Source organism: Desmodus rotundus, chromosome 2, assembly GCF_022682495.2.
Source record: "Desmodus rotundus isolate HL8 chromosome 2, HLdesRot8A.1, whole genome shotgun sequence".
NCBI lineage: Eukaryota > Metazoa > Chordata > Mammalia > Chiroptera > Phyllostomidae > Desmodus > Desmodus rotundus.
In genome coordinates, this window is record NC_071388.1 from 64,317,051 (window position 1) to 64,336,404 (window position 19,354).

A 19,354-nucleotide genomic window follows, 5' to 3' on the forward strand; every position below is an offset into this window, starting at 1 on the left:
AACTGAACCATAGTATCCTGACACTCCCGGTATTGAAATAAACTTGAAACTCACGAGAAGGCACTTAAAACAGTAGAGACTCTTACCTTTCAATGATTTGATTACACTAGAAGGTCTAATTTAAATTGCCATAAAACAACCATAATTCATTTATGTATTTAAGTATTGTAAATACTTTTTAAAAGTTGCCCTTTACAAGTGTACACAAATTTTCTATTTGTATTTTAATAAGTTATTTAAAGTTAATAAAATTATGTCTAAAATTAAGTGCAGTGTATCTGGTTATTAGGCAAATTGTTTGCTCCTCAAAAGAACATTTATGGTCTTTTGGGGGGCTTTAACCAAGAATGCACATCAGAATCACCTAGAAAGATCTACCAAAATATATATACAAGGGTCCTATTAGAACTACTGAATCTGAATCTCTGAGAATGCTGGTCAGGCACCTCTATCTAAAAACTATGTCCATAAGTGATTCTGATGTTCACCTTCTAACATTAGCTTCATATCAAAGACACAGCATAAAATATTCAGATATATGAGATAATCTACTAAGTATAGTAATTTAGCTAGTAATGAGAAAACTAGTCAGGTGTCATGGAAATTTTAAGCAGTATCTAGAGAAATACTTGTTTTGCAATTAAAATTTTTTAGTATGTACTGTTTACATAAGTTTGAAAAAATACACACAAATCTCTTTTTTATTGAGATTGTCCTGATTCAGAATCATTTATCATAACTTATTGATACTATCCCATAATACAAATTCATTGATAGGATAAATATCATGTCCCTAACTTAGTTTTCACTGCACCTTGGCATGCTTAAAACCATTTGCACAAAATAAATCAATGTAAGACTCTCTAAATTCAATGAATAGAGCCATTGTTTGCATAGGTAAAAATAATTATGCAGAATCATTATATTAAATTACTTAACAATATATCATATGTTTAAAAAATTCATTTAAACATGCATAAGCTTACATTTGACCATATGATTCACTCCTATATGGAATCTAATGAACAAACTGAACTAACAAGCAAGACAGAGGCAGACTCACAGGCAGGGAGCAGGTCTACAGCTAAGGGAGGGGGGAGTTAGGGGGTGGAGGGAATGAGCATAAAGGAAAAAGGACCCTGGACATGGACCACGTGCGGTGACTACAGTGGGGGATGAGTATAAGGGGTCTAAATGGTAATGGAAAGAATAAAATAAAACAGAAAAAATAAAATAAAAATCAGTTAAAAAATTAAATAAATTTACATTTGAATTTCTCCTGAGACATGTAATTTTGTTTAGGGACTAAAACAAAGTTTATGGGTAAAAACTGATTTTTATACGTTAAAATGCATTTTTTAATCTTTGCTTCAAAGTTCTAAAATTTCAAGCATGCTAAAAAGAAAGAAAATAAACCATACTTGATGGAATATAACTCATAGCTAATTTCAGAGGGCAATCCAATTCTACAAAGAATAAATATATTTAATCTACTTTTGAGGGCAAAAAAAAATTTTATTAACATTTACATTTGTCATTTATGTAAAATTACATTGACTTATATATTTTGTGATAAATCAGATGCTTTCTTTTAAATTAATTTTTTTCAAATGGCTTAAGAATTTGTATTCCACAATTACTGAATAAACAGGAAAGTGTTTTAAAAATAATTTTACATAATGCTAAGTGGACCAGCAGATGGCGCCAAATTTCCATGCACAGTTTAACCAAGGTTTCTTTTTTCTTTGTAGGGGGAGACAGATGTTCATCAGTAAATTATTATACATGTATTACCTTATACTCTTGGACCATTCCATTTTGCGTGTCTTCTGGGGGTGGCTGCCAACTAACAAGAATTGCAGTTCCATTTCCATCGTTCTTGGATACAGTTACACTTTGAGGTGGGGCACTGGGTGCTATTAAATTGTTTTAAAAAGCAGACATGAGTACTTAGAGAACACTAAAAGCAAGCACTTAAAATTCAAAGTCAACCAATAACTACATAAAATTTATATCAATATATGCATATGTTTTCAAGATGCATCTCATGCAAGTCAGTAGTCCTCGACTAAGTTTTTTCTCAATGTGAATTTTTCAAAATCAACATTATAAGATTATCTCCACAAAAAATCCAAGGAAAATTCTTATTTCTTTTACCCTTTTCCCTTAGTCCCATACTCTCTTTAAAAACGTTCAAAAATCATCCATGACATTAAGTATATTCTATCATGTACATACTCGAAGTAATAAAGACATTTTAGGGAGCATTCTGGTTATTTTTAAAGAGTATAGTTGTAGTATGTAACATTTTAATTTATTTAAAAATTAATTCTTAATTTCCAGCTACCGGTGAGCGAGCATACTGGTTTGTCTAGAACCGAGGGGTTCCCAGGGACATGAGTCACGAGTATGAAATGCTTATGACCACCAGAAAGTCAGAGGCAAACCAAGACATGACTCACCTTCTTCACAAGTCATTACTCAAGATAACATTGAACAAATGAATGGAAGATAATGCAAAGGCGAGCAAACTGAAGACATATCCATCTTTAAATGTGAATTTTATTTCTGATAATGAGCTAGATCCTATATACGCCATCAAGCTGCAGGTTTTTGTATAGGTCTCTATTAAAGCAAGTGTTACAGAACTTTGTTTTATAATTCTAATTAGAGAAATTCTATTAGCAAAATATAATGTTCAACATAAAAACATGGGTAATAATGTCACTATCAACATGAAAAATTTTCGATCGAGTTAATCAAGCCTAGCAAGTGCACTGCAACACGCAGGAATCACAGGCTTCACTATACTTGCCTTCTTCCAGGGTTTTGGCAAATTTAATTTCACTGTCTGCTCCTTGAAATTCATTAAAAAAAGGACGAGCCTTAATTTCATAGTTGACTCCCTTTTTGAGATCAGGGATAACCACACTATTTCTGGTGGGCGTCCTCACTTCAAAAACTAACCACTCCGATTCACCACGGTTCCCTCCAGACGGCCGATAAAGAACTTTATATCCTTGAATATACTGAGACTGTTGGTCCACCTATTAAAATGACAAGTACAAGTGGAATTATTAATATTTATTATTGGTTTATTAGAAAGTTGTGAAAATTGAACATACAAAAAAGTATATATTTGGTTTCATTCTGTGGTTTTCCAGTTTACAGAAAGTAGAATACTAAAAACAAATCACTATCTTTTTTGTGATGTGTTCCCTTTTTCAGCTTCATATGTAGTATTAGGTATTAATTTCCATACTCCATGGAGAAATGTAAGTCATCCAAGCACTTCTGCGACCCGTGTCTAGAGATATGTCTGTCAAGGCTCAGGGGGCTGCGGAAATAACATGTTTTTGCCATTTTCTAATTTTAAAAGCCTGAAGGCTATGCAGACATACTTATAAGTTAGAAAAAATCATGGGATAAAGATCCTATTCCACCTTATATCTTCATAATTAATACTCTTGTTTCTTCCCTCTGAGACTGGTAAAGTCCATTACTGCAGCTAGTAGAAAATACACATAAAGATAAACATTTTCTCTGTTTAAAGTGAGTCCACAGGTAGCATCATAAAAAAAAAGGTCACATTATAAAATTATTGGTGGAGAGTGACCAATTATATATATAAAATTATGGGTCTGTCCAGAAAGTATCCAGCCACACAATATGAAAAAATAGAGACATTTACTGAAGAAGTTATAAGACACAAGAAACATTATACACAGTACAATGATGCCTCAGTCCCCTTCGAAGTAGGCACCTTGGGACTGCACACAGTTCTTCCAGCATCTTCCACTGTTCAAAACACCCTACAAAATTCTTTGTTGGAATCGCCATCAGTGGCCCTCTTGTACTTTCCTGAATCTCATTGATGGTCTGAAATCTCTCCCCTTTCAAAGGTGATTTTAGTTTGGGGAAAAGCCAGAAGTCTCAGGGCTCCATATCTGGGCTGTGGGGGGGCTGAGTCACCTGGGTGATTTGATGTTTTGTCAAAAACCTTTACATGGGACATGAGATGAGTGGGCATGTTTTTGTGATGAAGCTGCCAATCACCAGTTGCCCATGGTTGTTTCTGTCGTTTTGTATCTCTCAACTGATAAAGAACATTGAGGTAGTATGCTTTATTAACTGTTTGCCCTGCCAGGCCGTACTCTTAATGGACAACACTGTCCCAATCAAAAAACATATTTAACATGGTGTTGATCTTGCTGTGACTCTGCCACACCTTCTTTGGGCCTGGAGAACCAGGCAACTTCCATTGGGACTACTGGGCTTTGTTTCTGGGTCATAGTCATAGACCCACAATTCAGCTCTGGTTATGGTCTTCTTGACAAAATCTGGTTCTGTGGTAGTGGTTTGAATCAAGTCCTTAGCAACTGGCAGCACGATGTTCCTTCTGCTCTGGTAGCAGAAGCCGTGAAATGATTTTTGCCACAACACATTTCATGCCAAGATCTTGCGTCAAAATCTCAGACACAGTAGTTTTTGGAATCCCCAGATCAGCTTCTATTTCTCGCACTGTCAGTCGCCAATCTTTCTTGATTTCAGCCCGTACACATTCAGCATTCTCAGGTGTTCTGCTTGTTGCAGGCCTCCCAGAACATGGATCACTTTCAACAGATTCTCAACCATCTTTGAAACGTTTGTGCCACACTTTTATTTGCACTGCACTCATTGTATTGTCCCTGAAAGCCTTCTGAATCATCTGAATAGTTTCCTCGGAGGAATGTTCAAGCTTAATGCAAAATTTGATGCAGAGTCATCGCTCTACTAGCTCATTCATTTTGAATACAATGGCCACACAGTACACATGCTCACTCAGCGGTGCCTACCACCCCCACTGATTGGTACAGTGAAGTCATCATTGTTCACACATGACTACTCCAGTCTGCTCTCCTTGGCTGACAGATTATATCGATTTCACTCAAACCATTCTCGCTATATTGATAATGGCTGGACTTTTTCTGGGCAGACCTCATATAATTTAATTATGTGTGTGTGTGTGTGTGTATTTTCACATAATAATCTACTAGGAGCCACGTGGTTATTAAAACTTATAAAAACTGTGATTAAATAGTTTAATCGCAACAACAATGACTCACTGTCCAGTGAACTTCAATGGAAGAGGAAGAAAGGATGGTCGGGTTGTGGAGGTGCAGCACGACATTCCCCAGTTCCCTCTGGACCTGCTTGTGATCCACCCCCTGGCTGGTTGGGGGAACATCTGCAGCAAGGCAAGAACACTGAGTCAGATCTTACACTATGTTACTAACTGGCGTGAAAATGTGGTGAAACAATCATTCATTGCAACTCTTGGAAAAGAACAATCATTGTGACCATGAAGCCAACCTGTGACGCAGAGTAAAATCAGAACAAAGTAACCTTTTTATCAGGATCAGGAGTATAGGAGGGGATACAGATATAGACATAGATATGGAGGCACAGATAACAATAGCAAACAGCAGTGTCTGAGAGCTCCTCCTACCATGTGATTTTTTTCCCCTGAGGATGCGGAGCACAGTGCAATCCCGAGTTTGTTATAAACTCTGTAGTGGTCCTAATTATGCAAGAAAAGAGCCAGAAAGTGGAGCACAGTGGGTGGGTAATAAAAAGAAAGGAGATATAAGCAAAAAAGTAAGCAGGAAGTCAGACACCTTACATACTAAAAGAAGGACCTGGGTGTCTTTCCCAAATTAGGTATGTAAGTTACAGGCTGTGAGGGGTGCACAGGAGCCATCGGTAACGCAGGGCAGGCTAGGACAGGCTGGGCTAGCACAGGCTAGCAGAAAGTGGAGCAGAGTTGAGCAGATCTGATGAGAAAGGGCACATATTTAATTGATGATGTTCTGGTTTAATTTAGTTATAGTGTCAAGGCAAGAGTTTTTCATCTCAAGAACACCAACATTTTAGAGATGAGACCGAGAACACAGTAAAACAAATTTCCCAACAAGAAAGGGTTTTGTTAAACTGACTAAAGTCACTGTTTAATAAAATTTGCAACTTCTACAAAGGTGTTCTAAATACAGATGTTTTTGCTTAGTTTATAATAGTTTAAGTGAACATGGGGTGAAAAAGAAAATAAAATTTTGTTTTGCACATCCAGAATTCTCCTCAGAGTATTATTGTATCTTGGCGCATATATTGTAGATTATTTACCATCCATAAACAAAGACCCAAGAATTTTTAGTTTTCTGAATGATTACATACTTTCAAAGAACTAACTCTGGTAGAGGGAAGAAACGTGAATGAAAAACGAGGTTGGTGAGTATCTTTGATGGAGTCCGGGGAAGGCAGACACGTGGAAGAAGTGATTGATCAAGTGCTGTCCGACACTTTGAGAAGTAATACCCTTGAATATACATAGCATATAAATAAGCTTATAAATAAGCAAAGTTAGAAAACAACTAGATAATTTTGGCTTTTCATACCTCATCATACCTTAGAGTATCTTTGGCTAATTTGGCCCTCAGGCGTCCTGTGATCACAGCCCATCGGTCAGAAGCACTAGAGTGTCACTTTCCCATCTCAGGCATGTTTCCTTCCCGACTGTCTCATGTGCTCCTATAACGTCAGTTCCCTTGTCTCTCGGGGTGAGAGTAAAGTCCTTGGAATACGACAGACTTGGGCTCACACCCCAACTCAACAACTTCATAGCCATCTACCATTGGGATGATTTCTAAACTTCACTACTTTTGCTTCCTCAATTGTCAAACAGTAATGTTGATGGGGTGACTTCCAAGGACTGCATTTGGTACAGCATGTAAAGTCCTTTCTGTGAGGGCAGAGATCTGGTCGACCCCTCTGGATCCAGAATACCTAGCGCAGTGCCGTGCAAACAGAAGGTGCTTATTAAGCTTTGGCTGAGTGAAAATGAATGAGTGAATGGAGGAGACACCTTATGTCAGCATCTGAACATACTTCCGTCCTCAGGGCATCTTCTGCCTTTTAGGAAGTATCTTTAAACACATACATAAACCATTTAAAAAGATTTAACCACTATGATTTAATCAAAATCCTTAATTCCTCTGGTTTGAGATAAACTTGCCAATTAATGCCTTCATGAAGATGACTAGACTTCCTAGCTGAATGTAACCATTTTGACAACAGGAGTCAAGATTATTATTTTAGAAAATTTCCCATCAGAGAGAAAAATGGGAAATATTGTCTAATAATGTAACATTGAGAAGTTTATGAATTGGTCCTGTATTGTCCTCATTCTTCTCCATCACCTGGAAGAAATACATTTCAATGCAGACGGTCCTTTCCCACATTCAGAATCACACTTGGAGGAAACCTCAGATACGATTCCATCCCAATGCTTCCCCAATATGGGAATCCCCTTTCCACCATCACTGAGGTGGGATTACTCAGGCCCCACTTTGCTCTGTGTAGTAATGTCTCTTGCCACCCATTCTGCACATGTGCTATCTGTGTGCATCATCTTTAAAAAACAGGCATCACGGATGCTCTGTGCGCCTGAAGAACAGAAGGGACAGTGGCAACAACCACCCTCATCCCAGCACTGACCACCACCCCTACTTGTCAGCTACTTACCTCGCCTTCCTTGCATTAGCAAATGTTACTTTGGGGAAACATTTTGATTACTCTGTGACAGAGCTCTAGCTCCAAGGACACAGGTCTACTTGACCCCTGAACTGGAAACCACACCCTCTATTTTTGCAACTCTTACTTTTGCCACAGCTCATTTGTAGGAATCTCCACTTGCAGCCATGTTGCAGAAAAAGTTATAGAAACTTTTTCTTGTGCTTGCCTCTATGAATCGATTTCAACAAGTCTTTTCTGAATTATCTCTACCTCTGGCTCCCTTCTTGCTTACGTGTTCTGTACCCTCCAAATGTATTCTTTCCAGGTTCCTGCTCCAGAAAATATTAGCCTGGCCCTCAGCTGGGCTTCACAGTATCTCCAAAGCAGTGTGAGGATTAGACAATGAACTCTTCCTCAATTTCATTTCTACTTACTGGTCCTTTTTTGTTGCCTGAAGTTAGAATAAGCATATCTTTTTTACATGGTAATCTCTCCAAAAGTAAGGAAAAAAACCTGTCATGCCAACTCTAATTTGATTATTTTGAGGGTTAAATCCAAGATCGTTGCTTTTATTTTCCAAAGAAGTGATTTTTTTTTTACCCTGCACGCAGCCACGGCAAAGACCCTCACTGTCTTCACTTCAAAGTCTACCTGAGAGTGCAGTGCTCACAAAGGAACACGCTGCTCTGCGCGTGGCCTGCCCGTTCACACAGCAAGGGGGAGACTACCTGACCCAGACGTAACTCCGCCAGTGCCGGCTAGGACTGCATTTATTCTCGGGGTGACTGCATCACTCAGGTGGCCCCCACAGGTGTTTTCAATGACTTCAGACACCTCGTCAGCCTGCGCCCCGCTGCCCTGACACACACTCACCTGTCCTGTATCCTCAACCTCTCCTTCCACAATGAAGTTTCAAAGCCCACATTCAAGCACCAGACTTTGAAATCTGCTCTATTGATGTCCATCTTGTTAGCGCTGGCCTATCCTTTCAGTCTGTCTAGCTGTACTTAACTCCGACTCTCTCATTCATAATGCTAGCTGTCTTTCTCATGTTTGTGATATCTGTAAATTTTATTAACCTATTTTATTTCTAGTCTGGACAGTGAAAGGAATGCAAGTCGAATAACAAATTCTAGTGGCATAAAATTATTTAATTATTTAAAAGGTCTTACATAGTCAATTACATAAATTGACTGCTTATTTAAATCCTTGTCCAATCCTATGTTGTAGGCATTTTTAGCCCTGTGATACAGGAGAGGGAACTGAAACTCAGGACTAAGTCACTCAGGGCCTTATAGCTGGTAGGCTGAGAAGCTAAAATGAAAAATTCTTTGATTTCAAAATAGTATGCCTGTTTCACTAAACTTCTAGTCCTCCACCTGGCATACCTATTTGTGTACAAAGGAAGTTATTAGAATTTTAAAAAACATATTCATATAAAATGTTAACTATATTCTCTCTTAAATAAAGATATATGTTACAAAATCATACCAGTATACAAAAGAATAGCAGTCAATCAAAACTTCCACTTAAGAGTCTGCTAGGTAGAGACCAGTACACTGGGGGCAGACGTTGAAATTCACTTTACAGCTGTCACAGTTCCTGCGTTCTTTACAAATGTGTATCTAATATTGAAAACCTCAAACTGCCTTAAGGCAGGCTCCAGCAATATAACGCTTCTGGTGCGGTGACTCATAACAGCAAACAGAGGCATTTGGGTGTGTTGGATTCACACAGCAAGACACAGACATGGGCATGTCCTGCAACTCAGCTTGCTTTCTCTGTGAGTTCTGAAACAAAAAGTCCTTCCAAAAAGACTGTTTATGCAGTCGCTGGGAAAGACAAAACATGCAGAATGGCTGGCAGACCCGGCTCCAAAACAGGAAAAATGTAGTTCAAGTCTCAGTAATTTTATGTATCACTTGTTTCTGTCACTGGACGTAAGTTACAATTGTTTCCTTTGGAAATGTAAAACTCAAGATAGAGATAAGAATTTTACACTTCCAGTCACTACCACCTAGAATTATCCTTCTTTATTAATAAAAGAGCAAGCATATTTTAATTGCAATGACAGTATGTTCCAAAAAAGGTAAAGGATGACTCAAATTCACCTTTTTTACATATAAATGCATTCTTATTAAAGAATTAAAATAGTAAGGTGAGAAAGTGGGTGAATGGGAGATAATTTGTCCATTGAAAACTAACACTAATTTCTATTCACAAAAGACAATAAATAGCAGTGTATCCAAAATGTGTCCAATTGAAAAAAAAAAAGTTCCAATTTTAAATGTTTTAGAAGCAGTTTTAACATGTTCATTTTTTTCTGTTTATATAATCCAAATCTGACCAAAATACACATGACTTATGTTTAAAATTTTAACATATCATGTTTACATAATCAACAATGAAAGACAGTTCCAACAACAGACAGACCTAAAGTATCCTTTTCCCTGTCTTTTAGTATGAGGTTGGCTAGACAGAGGGATTAAAACCTAGTCAAGCTTATCTTTCCAATATCTTACATTTGCATGATTTCCAGAAAGTATTATTGTAAAATTCACTCAATTTTAAATATAATTATTATATGATTAATATTTTATACTCATATTTAACATTACAAAATTGAATATATAATACAAAAAGTAATCCCATAGTATGTCTCGTTAGATTTGTGATTTTATAAAAATCAAAACTATTTCTCTGTTATTAATTTTATCTTGGAGTACTTGATACAGAAAATAGTACTTTGCAGACATTGTGTTTGTTTATTAAAAGTCAGTCGAGCAACTTGGATGGTAGAACTATGTTAAATATACAATCCTAGTGTGTAGTACACATGATTTACCTGTAAAATCGTAACATCTCAAGATAACCAGGTGTGGGAAGGTTGAGTAAACCGACACTTACCTTGTGTTTTCACTGGGTCTGATATCTGGCTTGGATCACTAATTCCATACGCATTCGCTGCCCTCACAAGGAAAAGGTAAATGGCATTAGGTTTGAGTCCTTTAATGGCAAATGTTTCTGTTTTCACATTTTCTGCCACTGTCTGCCAACTGCTACCAGATGCATGGCTGAGGAAAGAGACACAAGTTAGAATGTCCACATTTAATGGTAACTTAAAAAAACAAAACAAAACACCACCAACTAAGAAACATCATCTTCACTCTACCTGAAGGCTTCTATAATATAGGACGTTGGAGTTGCACCTGAATTCAAATTTGGTTGCCATGACAACGTTACTGTATTTCTGCTGACATCTATAACTTCAGGTTTTGAGGGGGCACTGGGGATTAAATTTGGGTCAGTGGGTCTTGGAGGCTGAACTGGAACTCCAAATTCTAACGAGGGGGAAAAAGACAAAAAACGTTTGCACATATCCAGATAAGTACATAAACAAATGTAGATAACAACATATTCACACACCTATTCAGGCATCAGTGCATTTACCTCATCTATTTACCAGTAAGTACACACAATGGATTTGAAGCGTTACTTTAAGGTAAAAACGCTATCTAATTTACCTTGGACTTCAATGTAAGCGCTCCATGTTGCTTCGCCACTGGGGGTTGATGCAATGCAGGTGTACCGACCAGTGTCGCCCAGCTGAGAAGACAGATGGAAAATAAATATTTGGAACAATCAAGCGCTCACTGGGCTGGAAAAGCAATTACAGGTTTGTATACGGCCCATGAATATGGATATGCATTAAAATTCACTAACAAAAAACTACCCCTTAATTAATTCTATTTTTATTGAATGTGAAGGAAAATATTGCAGACATAAATCTATTTTATACAGTTATTCATATAATAAAATATAATACAATTGAATTAACATTAATATAATAAAAATAATTGAATTAACATTATTTTCAGTATCAGAGACAATCAACAAATTCAAAGGGTTAACCTTGATTGCTAAATTATATCTTCATATTTAGCAAGTTACAGAATAAGGCTGATAAAGTTTAGCCAATGCCATTCTTACTATTTCATATTTTATCACAGTTACAACTATATTGGTATGAGATGAACAGCGATTTATCAAGGACAGACATAAAATGCGTTTTTCTCATTTACTCCTTCCCCACTTTTAAAACCCTGTAACTTAGGGCACTTGGTAAGTGTAAAGCCAAACCCTGGTTGCAGTGAGCCCTGCCTCTGCTCTAAAGACTGAAGGCCAAACACAAACACAGGTCACATGGTCGGCTTTAAAATCATCAGCAGCATGACGAACCATACACCTCTGCTTAACATAATAACTCCATTTTCAGGTACTGTTTGATAAGCAAGAATGGTGTCACCTTGCTCAGGGAGTTACAATAACAAAGTCACAATAGGTGTCACAAAGAAGTACAACATGTTCACTTTTGCAGCACATAAAATGGACTGTTAATGCAGATCCAAAACTCCAAAGCAGCCACCCACAATAGGCAATAGACCAACTGAAATTTATGTTTATTGCTGACAAGACTATTATTTCATATGGCTCCTGTACTTGTATGAACTTGCCCTAAAAAGAAAAAGAAAAATCAAAACAAAACAATACAGCCCTGAAAGAACAGGCATGGATGTGATGCCCTGAGAAGGTCAATCCCTAAATTGCTCCCACAAATCTGTGACCTTTTCACATTTAGTATTCTGATTTTAAATGTACACTCAGTGTCTACATTGCTGTGCAGGTTTTGTTTGCATACACAATATTTTGTAACTGCAAAACGCAGAACCAAACATTCACAACAGAGGAACTGACCAAGTACATTGTACGTAAAAATATCTTTTGAAAAAGTGCTTATGGAATGATTGACTGCCTCACACCACTACTTTAGAAGGTATTTTTTTCTCCCACAAATTCCTATTTACTTTCCCCAACAGGTCTTAAAAACCCCTTTTTTCTCCTTCATATAAAACCTTAAATTTCTCGCCATGGGCTAACTTTGAGTCATCTTAAATATAGACAGTGGCATGTCTGAAAGAATAAAGCACCAAATTAAAAGTATATTAATACTATTATTTAGCATTTCATTAATTGTAAAATTTGAGACTGCAGCACTAGTTGCTGGAGGCAAAAACAAGGTGAAACAAAACAGGAAATCTAGGGTGTCATTTCAAGTTACCTTGGCATATCGGATCTGCAGAACTCCAGTCTCTAGCTGTTTAATTCGAGAATCTTGAGTTGAAACAAGGACTCCATCCTTTCTCCACAGAATCGTGGGCACTGGACTGCCCGTGGCCACACAGCTGAGCACTAAAGTACCATCCACTGCTACAGTCTGATTCACAGGACCTTGTCGAATGACGGGGGGAGGCCGGTCTGCAATCACTGCCAAGAGAAACAACAGGAAATAGATTTCTGCAACTGGAAGCAATTTTCTAATCATCTAAGCAATAGCAGTTGCTCTAGGCTTTGAAACAAACTAATTAAACAAGTAATTAAAGTAGGAGACATGCATTTTTCAGATGCATTTATATGATGCACTGATTCAGAATATCAAAATGAGATAAAACGTACTCCCCTTTCAAATGACCAACCACTGATGGAGCTCGCTATATTGTTAAGGGACTACTTAACTTAAGAGTTCAGGGACTGAGTAAGAACTGTGGATAGAGACATAGAGAAGTAGTGGTGAGAAGTGGAATGCTGTACTTTTTAAGCTTCAAAGTATGTAAAAAACCATTCACCCCCAATAAATCTATGAGAGAAATTTTCATAAATCAACCAAAGCCAACTTGATACTTGATAATTCTTTTTTGTCACACAGAAACCATGATGGGATCACACCAGCATGTTTGACAGTCTGGGACTCAAAAAGGTGTTTGCACTTTCATAATTCGCAAATCAGTGTGGTTGAGCTGCTTTCATCTTGGAATTCTTTCTGTTAAAACAATACACAGGTAAGTATTTCCCAGTCTTAATGAATTCAGAGAAAATGGAAAAATGTCCAAACTGTAACTCAAGCTGATGTCCTCTCCTAGGCAATTATCGAACTTCCACATTGAAATTATAGAAATGGAAAACACTTTTGCTAATTCTATTCTCTCAACAGTTTTAATGTAGTATGAAAGGAAACAAATGGAAATCATTTTTATAATATATATGAAAGTATAATTTTTATATAAAACAGTCTAAAACCTAAAAATACTATCTGAGTTCATGAAAAAATTATTTTAGGGAAAGACCTACAATACTCTAGTGGAAGTAGAATAAATCTTGCAATAGAGAGGTGTTCTCATCCCCTGAACTAGGCAAGTTAGGTGAGATGCCATAGATGTTTTTTAAGTAAATAAAAAATTAAAAATGAAGCTTAACATTTTTTTCCTTAATAAGCTTTAAAATTCTGAATATTAGTTGAATATTACAAAAGTTGCACATATACAAGAGATAATTCTGAGAAGTCGCCCCATTAGAGGAAACGGGTTGCCAGAGTAAGTGAGTTTTGGACACAACAGTGTGGGAGCTGGGGTTGTCATGAGCCTGGTTTTATGCACCAAAGACTTTCACAAGCTGGAGTCCCACTTCAATTTGTTCCTCATTTATCATGCCATAATTATTAGTTTTGTGCATTCAATCTGAGAAACACAAGAAAGCAAGGGAGTGAAGTCAGCAACTGTGAATTTTCACTCCACCCTTCCAATTCTCTTCCATCCTTGGTTACTGGTGTGAAATTTATTAATACCAGGGGTGGTGTGTTAGAATTGGAGTTGAAACCTGGCAGAAGTGTTTCAGATATTCCATGCATGAGAAATATAAACCAGTAATTCATTTGCTTAGAATTGTTTATTTTTTTTCTACTTCATCTGTTGAGATCGGCTAAAATTAAATCAGAGGCCCCTCTGATAAGTATGGAAAAAAATGGAAATGTTTCAGTGAATTTGGCCCTTGTAAGACTCTGCACCTGTGCTCTGTTGATTATAAAAATAAATGAATATTTATTTTCAGGCATTAATTAAATTAGTAACAGAATGCTTCTTTATAATAATTAAAATCAAGTCCAGTGACAGAGTGGTTTACATTTGGTAGTTGTATTTAGAAACACTCCAATATCTGGGGATTTATTCAACTTTCTGTATTCTTACAGTTCTTTGGTGTCAGTATCACATTTAGCATCACCCACACCTCCCTACCCCATCCCGATCCAGTTTAATGATGCCGTTTCTCTGCCATATGTTTTCTTCCTGGCTTACACCAGGCAGTTTACAAAATAAAGAAAAGAGGAGTAAGGTCAATGATCAGATCCACCATCTCTCATGTGCCTTCGGGCGAGTTCCTTCGGTGTTTTTCTTTAATCTGTAAATATAATAATTTTTAAGGATAATAAAACTTGTTCTAACCAGCTCAGGGGACTGCTATGAAGATTTAAGTTGACTAGTAGACATGAAAGTGGTTTCCTAATTGCAAAAAGCTAGACATATATGAATTGTCCTATTACATAAACTTTTCTGTGAAAAATGCAAATTAGAGCTAAAGCATTCACTGAAGAAATTTCTCATCTTTTTTTCATAGAAAGAAATGAAACATCTTGGTTTTGTCATAGATGAGGATAGAATAGTGATGAAATATACAAAATTTACTCAAAGTAAAGAGTGTAGTGCATTTATGAATCAAAATGCATGTTAGGAATTATGAGATAAACCTCAAACTAAGGTTCTAATATTTTACACCAAGATTATTAGAATGAATTATCAGATAGTACAAAAGAAAGTTATAAAAACAGAAATATATTTTAACAAACTGAATAAGTACACAGACTTTGGAGTCAGAGAGATGAAGCTCTGTAAAATGAAAATATTCCATATCTGTAATGACTACTGAGCACCTGGATGTGGCTAGTGTGACTCAGGAACTGGGTGTACAATTATATTGTACTTTAAGCAATATAAATTCTAATTTAAGTAGCTTCATGTGGCAAGTGGCTGGCAGATGGACAGTGCAAAATTTTGTTTTAAATCTCACTTCTGCTACTTAGTATCTCTGTGACGTGGGTATCCTTGGCCTCTGTTTCCTCATCTGTAAAATGAGATGCTGTCACATTTGAAATTGTTGCTGTGTGAGAAGTTCTTAGTCCAGAGCCCAGCAAAGGAAGCAGTGCCTGACAATAACGTTTTATAAGCAGGACAGTGGTTAACGGTGGTGGTGTGAGCGGCGTTACAAATGGTGCAACCCTGTCACAGCAGAGTTTATAAAAGTTTACCTAGTTTCCATCCACGTTGCATGAAAGATTTAAAGACCCTTAAAAATGAGGGCATATCACTGGAATTAATATTTTGTCATTTTAAAAATAATGATCATGAAAACTATGTTAACAGATATAAATATATTTATAAAAGAATTTTAAGTGGAAAAAAATACAAAATAACACACACACAAACACTGACTGACTTAAGTATGAATAATTGACATTTATATGTCAATAAATATGTTAGAGTATGCCATAATCACTATCAGTTCGCAAATATATCTCACAAATTGATGAGGTAGGCTGCGAAAAAATCACCATGCTATTTTAGGAACTGGGGACCTGAAACTTTGAAAGTTCAAGTGATTTGCCCAAATCAAGTAGTAATTGGCAAATCTCACTTTTTTAATAAAATTTCTCACTATTTCTATTGTATATAAATACCTTCTGAGAGTTAAATACAAGATATTTGAAATCATTTACATTATTTATTAACTACTGTTTTTTCTTACATTGTAATAATAAAGAGAAGAAACATTTACAATTAAATAGGTGATAGGGATTTCTATGTTCTGACTCAAAAGCTGGCTACATGGGGCAGGCCACAAATACGGAGAAGCAACGCTTCAAAGGCAGCTGCTACTCCACCATTCTCTGTGCCTTGTGTTATATTCTGCCTTTGTCTCTGATGTCTGCAAACAGCAAAGAAAGAAGGTCAAAAAGCTAAAGTCAAATAGTATCCCAAAAGTACTCTACTAGCTACCCTCACGACTTGACTTGGTGAAGTATAAAGACCAACACTCAAGATAATTATAGTTTACCTATGAAGAATGAGTCCATAGCTGTAAGCTGTTTGTACAAGTTCAATGAACTCCGAAATAAAGAAAACAAAACTAAAAACACGGTATCACCACAGCAAACAAAACCACCTTAAATCTCCCCAGAGACTGTAAGATGAAATTTGAATGTTAGGAGTGAATTCCTACTGGAGATAAATCCAAAATCCACAAATCTAGAGTTTTTGTTTTTGTTTTAGTTATAAATATTGCTATCCCTGATCTAGTCTCACCAATATAACAAGTCATGATAATGCCATATTAGATGGCGTATAGAAAGCTTTGCTTTCAATTACTAATTATGATATTAATGAGAGACACTTAAAACTATTTCACCATAGTTTCCTTTTTTCATATATACCAATATATGCAAGTTGCTTTATAAAGCTGGCCTTATAAATGTATGTGCAATTCTATGTTTGATTTTTCCTGCATATTGATCATATTGATCATTGTCAAATTCATTACATGGTCTTCACAACCAGCACTTAATAGCTGTAATTAATGTAAGAAACTGTAAAAAACTTTTTAGGTTATTCTAACTTATTCAGCCAGTACATACAATATACCTATCTTAGACAGAGGAAGGAGTTCAGACTTTGAATAAGACAATCCTAATTTTGAATTCTGACTTAACCAATAACTTGTTGTTTCTTTTTTTCTTCTTTGTGTCTCCCACTCATACAAAAAATATCTGGTCTGCCTCTATCGTGTGTCAGATTTTGGAGATTACTAGGTATATATTTAACTTACTTAGAGAAACATGGGTCCTGCTCTCAAGGAACTTCTTGTCTAATGGAGATTACAGGTAAATAAACAGAGAAGATAGGAAGGTATAAACACATTCTGCAAATAGATAGATGATAGGTAGGTTGATAGGTAGGTATGTAGAGAAGGGGGGGAGAGAGAGAGAGAGAGAGAGAGAGAGAGAGAGAGAGAGAGAAAGCAGGGTTGGGGGCATAGTACCGGTATTTGAGGAGTTAGAGAATGCTTTTTGAAGGAACCAAATTTTCAAGGCAGTAGAAACAGTATGCACAGAAGTCATAAAACAAAGGAAAAGCACAACAAACACAAAAAATTAGGGCATGTTAGCAACACAGTATCCAGAGATGAGCCTGCAGAGGTGCGATTATGAATCATAATGCATATTAAGAAATATAAACTTATTCCTGATAACACTGGGAAACAAAATAATACAATTAATATATTAAAATTACTACAGAATATTTTTCAATTTCAAAATAATATCTATAAAATCCCAGCTAATTTTACACTTACAGATAAAATAATAAATGCTTTTCCCTTGAAGTTAGGATCAAGAAAAATATGCCTACTATCACCAATTCTACTAATTTTATTGGAAATCACAGACCATGTACAACAAGTAAAAGAAATAAAAGGTTGAAAAAGATACAAATATTGGAAAGAAGTAAAAATGGCTTTCTTTGTAGGTGACACATTTTGTTCATAGGCATTTCAAAAAAATCTACCTACAAACTCTTAGAAATAATGAGTAGATTCAGCAAAGTTGCTGGATACAGACTTGATATACAAAGTCAATGGTATATCTTACCTTAGACAATAACATAATGAAATTTAACATATCTGTAATCAAAAATCACAAAACATAATAGGTATAAATCTTCTAAAATATGTGTAAGATATCTATCCTGAAAGCTATAAAACATTGTTGAGGGATTTAAAGATCTAAATAAAAAGAGAGAGATATGTGGAATGTACCATTTCCCTAATTTGGAAGACTCAGATTATTAAAATATTAATTCTCCTTAAAACTTAAATAATTTAAAGTAGAATTAAAATTTAAACTTGGATTTTTTGTTTGTTTAGGATATCTGCATGGATGTGGATAGAAATTAACAAGTTGTTTTTAAAGCTCATAAGAAAGTTCAGGGGACTTCTAATAGCCAACTGAAGACAAGAAGCACAAAGCTGGAGACTTACACTACCAGTTTGTAAGACTGACTGTAAAGCCACAGCAATGAAGGCCACACACTGGCATAAATGGGTGGAGCAGAACAGACTCCATTCAACAGAGGGAAGAGAAAGAAGTAGGCCACACACTGATCTTCACTTGAGTTTATGATGCAGATGCCACTGTGGTTCAGTGGAAAAAGGACAGTCCTTTCACTAAATGATGTTGGAACAATTAGTATCTATATGGGGAAAAGGGAATTTTGATCCTTATTTTATACCATACTCAAAAATTAATTTAAGATAAATTAAAACCTTAAACCTCAAAAGTACAGAGAATATAGCTCCTAGAAAAAGACTTAGGAGAACATTTTCATGGTCTCAAGGTAGTAAAGGAAACTAAAAGCGCCAACTATAAAAGAAAAATATAATGCACTGGTCCTCATTAAAACTTGTTCCTTACACCCTAAAATCATCATTAAAGAACGAATGGAAAGAAATATTTATAATACATATACTTGAGAAATACTTGTATCTGTACTACATGAGAAAAAAAGTAGAGGAACGAGTACATGCGATCACCAAAAAGCAAACCATGAAAACTGAGTGCACCAACAGAACTGTACAGATGTATTTAGTTTTATTAAAAAAAACCCTAAAAGGAAAACTACCCATCAACAGAAGAATATATAAATAAAGTGTGAGCTATTTATACAATGGAGTACTATGTACCAATGAAAATATGTGTATGTATATGTCTCTATACATATGTATATATTTTTAATATATTAACATGTACACATACTTTTTCTTTTAAAATTATTATTACTATTACCTATTTAATGGTTTGGAGATTATG

General features: G+C 36.0%; 1 protein-coding gene across 4 annotated transcripts in view; it reads right to left on the bottom strand.

Annotated features, from left to right (window-relative positions):
- Nucleotides 1-19,354, bottom strand: part of ROBO1 (roundabout guidance receptor 1) — a 400,095-nt gene that overhangs the window by 59,122 nt on the left and 321,619 nt on the right. For all 4 annotated transcript variants that reach the window (XM_053918273.2, XM_053918271.2, XM_053918272.2 and 1 more), the window contains exons 9-15: nucleotides 12,668-12,873; nucleotides 11,073-11,154; nucleotides 10,721-10,889; nucleotides 10,456-10,622; nucleotides 5,106-5,227; nucleotides 2,816-3,047; nucleotides 1,795-1,916 (exon numbers count right to left, since the gene is read on the bottom strand). In XM_053918273.2, coding sequence (XP_053774248.1) covers nucleotides 1,795-1,916; nucleotides 2,816-3,047; nucleotides 5,106-5,227; nucleotides 10,456-10,622; nucleotides 10,721-10,889; nucleotides 11,073-11,154; nucleotides 12,668-12,873 — 1,100 coding nt within the window. The remainder of the gene's footprint in view (nucleotides 1-1,794; nucleotides 1,917-2,815; nucleotides 3,048-5,105; nucleotides 5,228-10,455; nucleotides 10,623-10,720; nucleotides 10,890-11,072; nucleotides 11,155-12,667; nucleotides 12,874-19,354) is intronic.